We start from the raw sequence: 6336 nt of genomic DNA, 5'->3' as shown, positions 1-6336 counted from the left end.
AGGACCGTAGATAGGCCGTACCAGAGATGTGCAGATCGATCAAGGTGAGTTAACAAGACACTGAGAGGGAGATCTGGGGGACATCACTTCGCGGCGTGCCACGCCATGACGGCCCTTTGCAGTGACGACGATGCTGTAGTGTGAATGACATTCCGATCTCCGCCTCCTAGGGTTGAGATCATTTGCAGTGCTGATGTTGTTATAGTGCGAATGACAATGACCTCACATACAGACATATCCTTATTTGTTTTGCGCCCCCTCTCTTTTAATTTATCGCTACATGTAAACAAAACTCATGACAACTCAAGAGCCAGCATATTTTGGGTCAAAACTATTTGACTAAATAAAAAATATGATTTTTATGCTATGGAAGTATTAACGGTAATTTAAAATTTCAAAGATTCACACCACATATTTTTGGGGGTAATGCTAATGCTAAATGGCGAATGTTGGCTGGGAAGGAGAACGCCCTCAGTCATTTAATGTAGATGACAGTTTGGGGGGGGGGGGGGGGGGGGGGGGGGGCGGGGGAGAGATGCCTTCTCCTTGAAGGAATTGCCATGCTAATTCAAGAAATTACCACCCTCCTACAACTAATTTTGTCATGGAAATCAAAAAGAAAAACAAGAACGGAAGGGAATTAGAAGCATCTTGTTGCCGCTTTATAGGAGAAACTCCAGAGGTGAGACTCAAACTCGGGCTGGTCACATCCCATCGGTGTTATCTACCAGTTGGCCCCGGCTCAGTACTCAATTGTCATGGAAATCATTCGCAATTGCCACCCCACCAGCAGAAGTTCGCCAGCCAAGAGGGTCTAAATTTTTTGACATATACTGTACATTATAACATTTATTACTTTATTTAATTTGACCCTAAATATGAAAGGGGTCTAGTAAACCCAGATGGAGGGAGTCAAAGCAAGCGTCTCCCAGTAAGACCAACGCACCTAAAGCAACAACTGTTAACAGGAAATATTTCGGGCCAACGAAGCAGCAGCTCGGGAATAGCAATCACATCAACTAGCAGCCTAGCAGACATAAGCCAAGACTGGCACATAGTATTCCTGCCTAGTTGCTCTTCTTCGTTTAATAATAAATACTGACTACTGTAATGTTCGCCGACATGCCAGACTCCCAAACGAACTACCAGATGACACACGAAGCACAGCATATAAAGAACCTCAGCACCCCCATCTTAGAGAAGATCCTATAGTAGCAGCGCTACATGCCATACTCCACTCAGTCTCAGAAGCATTCTTCGATAACCCTTCGCTCAACAAACATAGACTCAAGGTGTACCAACACATATGGACAGAATCACTACTGCTTGTAGGCTTTGAAAAATTTCCATCACGACTAGCTTCACTTATGCCCTCGGAAGTACATGTATACTTTCTGTGACCACCAAAGAACAAAGAACAGAAAATGATATTAGTATTGTATTCTACTCCCTCCGTCCCTAATTAGTTGTCTTAGATTTGTCTAGATACAGATGTATCTAGATATCCGTATCTAGACAAATCTAAGACAACTAATTTGGGAGGGGGGTAATAGAATAATGCATCTGAACAAGGGCCATGATAACACAGACCAAACACAAATAAAGTGGTGCTCACAATCAAATTGCTTCTTATGCAATAGATGCATCAATTAGCATCACTTATGGGTTATGACCTATGGATTAAAATATCGGTGTTTCATTTGTTTGCATGCCCATCCAGAATGATGCCCAAACAAAAAGTAGGAACTCACGGGAGCCAGCCCCCCTGACGTTTTCACTGGACGCCCACCTAGGGGTCTGTGTGTCCAGATGTATTTGTCCTAGTGCGTTCCCATGCTACAACAAATGCTAAGTTCTACAACATCTTTACCAGACAGCCACCTAGGGGCTAACACATAATTTGATTTGCAAGTTGTACAACAAATTTTACAAGTATAATAATTTTCCTATTCGCAAAAAAGAAGGTATAATAATTTTCCGTGCAAAATTTATGCCGATTATTTCTCAACTATGCAGAGGCACAACTATAAGCATACTTGTGTCTTGGTGAAGTTTACTGGGTTTAAAACAAAAGGTGGTAAATAGTTACGCAACATATTAAAGAAAAAAAAAACTGCATTCAGTTGCTGTGAACTAAATACATATAATAATCCATAAAAAGGTGAAATATAAGGAACACCTACTAGTTTCTGCATTCCGTGCCCTAGATATGACCAGTATGTAACATATGAAGAAAATACATAAGAACAGGCAAAAAGGCAAACCAACAGAAGGCCAGGGCAAGTTAATTAAGAAATTGTCTCTGACCTGAAGAACCCCGATGCTCAGCAGTGTCTCCAAGCAAAATAGTGCAAACCCCACGAAGTAAAAGATCTACAGGAGTAAATAATTGATAGTTAATGCCCTACAAGTTGATACTTGGAGAAATCTGCTTCAAAGTGCTTGACATATTCAAGAGATTGCAGACAAAACAGTCCCAAACAAGTTGGGGTAGGCAACAGGGAACAACATTCTCACCCCAATTATCACATGCTCAGAGAAAGTGTCGATCGCAGCCAATATGCCCCTAGAGAGAAAAGGAGACAGCTTAGCATTATAATTAAGAAGAATGTCCCGTACATCCAATAGTGAGTACCTATGATGAAGGGGTGGGTCTTAAGCTAAAAAAATAACAGGCGTCCACTCAATAGTCAATGGTACTCAATTTCAGTCGGTTACATACACCCGGGTTGATAAAATTTAGAATGATATATATTCATCATATACTTGAGATATTCAACTGTCAGTCGGTCAGTCCAGAACACTGGCACTAGATCATGCTAGAAGATCATACGCAAACAATTTATTACAGATCTTGTAGGAACATAGTGAAACAAGCAATTCAGCTGTGTCAATACTATGGAAGCCACAAAATAGTGAAACCACATATACCACAATTATTTATACAAATTTGACTTTTGTTAACTCTTAACGTCCTGTTCGTTTCAATAAAACTGCTCTCAGTGACCAGTTGTTCTGAATAGTAACACTGGTGCAATGGAACAATGGAATTTTTCAACGGTAGTTACGATGTTGACTGAATAAAAGTAGTGGTAGCTTACGTTAATGATTTCCCTTGGAATACGATCGGCGGAGCAATGGCAGCAATTATGCAAAAACCAATGTGGATCTGCACCAAACAACAACAAGACAAAAAATGTGGTCATGTGATAAGTAATAAATTATTACAGAAGTTAAAATGTCAAAAGTTAAAAAAGCTTTGCAGGCAAATCTTACCAGGTAACACAGGAAAAACCATCCAAAACTGAATGCACTGTTAGTTCTGTTCAAAGAAGTAAGATAACATATCAGATGCTTCCACACATCACAATGCACAGTTCAGTTTTTCTCTTAAATTGTTAAGCATTTGGACTGAAATTGCAGTCACTTTTAAAATCTATCAAACTATAATAGAAGGAATATACCCATCAATTGACCACTGATACATGAAATGGAAACAATTAGTAGTAGCTACTGCAGGTCCACCAGAATATTTTTGCAACCTCCATAGCTATCGCATGCATCATGAATGGTGTAGATAAGAAAGTATTCATGCAAAATATGCAGATGTTCTGAACTCACAGAAACTGCTCTTTAATAGTTTCGGTAGATGGAAACAATGACTAGTAAATATTGCAGGTCTGCATAGAGCTTTTAAGCAAAAGAAATACAGTCTTTCTGAAATGCATAGGTGGACAGCACTAAAATAAATAATAAATTCACTCGCAATGTCCTTTTCCATTGATAAGTGGAAGTGTTAAAATGGTACTATGATAGCATACCTCATTGCACGATAGAGGGGTCTATACCACATCAAGTAAGAAAGGGGAACTCCAAGCAAAGCATAGATTGTAGCAAGGAAGAACAGCTTTGAATCTGCAAGCATAAACAATCCAACCATTCAGCATCAGAAATTGTACAAGAACACCCAGGCATTCATAGGTAGTGATGAAAGCCCGCCCACCTCCCTCCTTGATCCAGCAGACTATGACAGCAATAAAGTTCCAGGAGAGGCAGAGCACAATTCCTGTAAATTATTAAAACAACACAAAACGGAAACTATCATGACCCTCTGAAATGAACCATATTTACAACCTATAATGCCATAATTGCATAATTCTACTGCCAAACTAGTGATACAAAAGAAATGCACAACCAGCAGTCAACAAATACGTACCAAGCCAGCTTGCGAACGCCAGATACTGTAGCTTCTGCACGTTGGCAGGTATCTCATTGGCGATGTCATGGTGGATAATCGGGAAAAAAGGCGGCCAATTCTTCTCCTCCATGGGCACTCCAGCTGCATCAAAGAAAGAAAAGGAAAGCAGAAATAAGCACACTACTGGTAACACAACTCATAACTGAAACACAATTGACACCAGCAACGAGATAGTGGGCTAGTGGCTCACCATTCTTCAGTGATTCCTCCCTCCTTCTGATATCCTGGAGCCACAGAACAAACGCCGTGAGACACCACACAACCTAATCAACTAAAGTTTAATAAGGGCAAAGAGGAGAGTAAACCCCACCGCCTCACGGCGCCTCAGATCTGATTCCCACGACGAGAGCTCCCTCGCCTTGCCATTCGAGTCCTGCGCGGCGCACCAGAACCATCAGATTCGTACAGCCGAACGCCGAGTGAACGAAAACTAAAAAGGATAAGTAGCGCATGAAGCGACTTACGCCCATGTTGCCGAGCGGCACGTCGACGGTGGCGTCGCCCCTGCTGCCGCCGCCGCCGAAGCCGACGGGCTCGGTGGGCCGGAAGCCGTGCTGCTGCTTCCCGCCGCGGCCTCCTCCATTCTGCAGCGCGACAGAAACAGCACGCGGGAGTTCAGATCTGCCGAACCACTACCCCGCCGTAGGCAGCGAGGGTTTTTCCGCAAAACGAGGGGGCGATAGATGAGCGGATAGAGGGGAGAGGGGAGGCTGGCTCACCGAGAAGGGGTTCTCGTCGCCGGCGGTGCCCTCGTCGAAGGGGTTGGGGTCGTGATGCATGCCGGGCTCGCCGCTGGGTCGCTCGGCGTCGCCGCGCGGTGAGGGGGAGACGGGGAAAGCGGCGGTGGTGGACGCGGGTCGCTTCCAGTCCAAGCAGTCCGTTCCCCTTTTGGTGCTGCTTTTCACGTGACCTCTCTGGGTGGAGTGCGACGCGACTGGGTTCGGGCCGATGCGCACACACGGGTCGTCGTCGTCGTCGCAGCTGCGCACCACCTGCAAGTAAGCCCATTCTAAGCCCCCTGGTTTTTTTTTGAGTGCTTTCTAAGCCCCCTGGTGATCAGTCCGTTTAGAGAATTGGCCCGTAAATCCTGTTATAGAGATCGGCCGGCCCACGCGCGAGGCAGGCCACGGCCTCTTTTTTTTGTTTTTTTGTTTTCTGTTCACATTTTTTGCTTTATTTTTGTACTTTTTTATACTTTAAATTTATATATATATGTATATATTACAAAAACACTCTATAAAACACATTTTAAAAATGTTAAACAAGTATTTAAAAATGTTGCACAAGTATTTGAAAAATGTTGAACAAGTTCTTGAAAATGTTGAATCTTTTCTTTACCTAATAATAAAACATCTATTGCTTCTGCCTGCTCACCGTCGTGGCGTTTTTGCATAAACCCCTGTTTTGTAGTAATTGAACTCGCAATCCTTTTTTAAGTGGGTAGCCAAGAAAACGTTTTGGTTTTACAAATAGGACCCTATGTTTTCATCTATTCAACCCGTGGTCTACAGAACGACGGTGGCGACTGAAGCTTGCAGCGAACGAATCCGTGCGCGGCAGGGGCTGGGGAGGATTCGGAGGCGGGCGGTGAGGACGGGGGGACGACGAGGAAGGCCGGCCGGAGGCGGCTTCCCGGGCGAATTCATGGCATCCGGGACTCCTGTCAAAAAGGAGACAAGGAGATGGGGGAGGATAATAAAACTAGGAAAAGGAGGGGCGACGCAACGAGAGGAGGTCGGACGAGGCGGCGGCTTGCTGTAGCAGATGGCAGCAGGGGGTGCGGTAGCGCGGTGTAGGATGCAGCCACGGTGGTGCTATCCACGAGCGTCATGGGAATGGAGGCAAGCGGCTCGGACATGGTGGGCGATGCAACATGAGAGGAGGAGCACAAAGGTGAGCGCAAGGAAGAGCGAGGCCGAGGGCGGTGCAGCCTCGCCGGGGTCGGGCCGTGACCGCGGGTGTCGGGGATCGGGCGTGGCGCATGGGGCGCCTCCCTGACGAAGCGAGGTGGGAGAGAGCGAGGGGATCGGTCCATTTTTTGTGAGGCAGGGGATCGGTCTGGTAGCTAGGTTAAGGGC

The 6336-nt window shown here is 44.9% G+C and overlaps 1 protein-coding gene across 1 annotated transcript; it reads right to left on the bottom strand.

Annotated features, from left to right (window-relative positions):
* Positions 1-997: 997 nt before the first annotated feature.
* On the bottom strand, positions 998-5187 carry LOC123190333 (secretory carrier-associated membrane protein 6). The gene is made up of 12 exons (XM_044602956.1): positions 4978-5187; positions 4723-4842; positions 4569-4631; positions 4449-4482; positions 4217-4339; positions 4004-4066; positions 3822-3915; positions 3277-3322; positions 3102-3169; positions 2518-2566; positions 2308-2373; positions 998-1394 (listed from the first exon to the last, which is right to left on the bottom strand). Exons 1-12 carry the CDS (start codon positions 5035-5037, stop codon positions 1362-1364), a joined length of 819 nt encoding a protein of 272 aa, XP_044458891.1. The 5' UTR covers positions 5038-5187; the 3' UTR covers positions 998-1361.
* Positions 5188-6336: the final 1149 nt, after the last annotated feature.

Source organism: Triticum aestivum, chromosome 2A (genome assembly GCF_018294505.1).
Source record: "Triticum aestivum cultivar Chinese Spring chromosome 2A, IWGSC CS RefSeq v2.1, whole genome shotgun sequence".
Taxonomy (NCBI): Eukaryota; Viridiplantae; Streptophyta; class Magnoliopsida; order Poales; family Poaceae; genus Triticum; species Triticum aestivum.
The sequence above is the reverse complement of the archived record's forward strand: the minus strand, read 5'-3'. Positions and strand labels throughout refer to the sequence as shown.

What these genes read in the sequence shown, in the direction of transcription:
- LOC123190333 (XM_044602956.1), bottom strand. Translation starts at nt 5,037, where the DNA reads ATGCATCACGACCCCAACCCCTTCGACGAGGGCACCGCCGGCGACGAG. An exon ending in GCGACGAGAACCCCTTCTCG is followed by an intron (nt 4,843 to 4,977) that starts GTGAGCCAGCCT and finishes GTCGCGCTGCAG; the next exon opens with AATGGAGGAGGCCGCGGCGG. An exon ending in CTGAGCATGTGATAATTGGG is followed by an intron (nt 2,374 to 2,517) that starts GTGAGAATGTTG and finishes TTACTCCTGTAG; the next exon opens with ATCTTTTACTTCGTGGGGTT.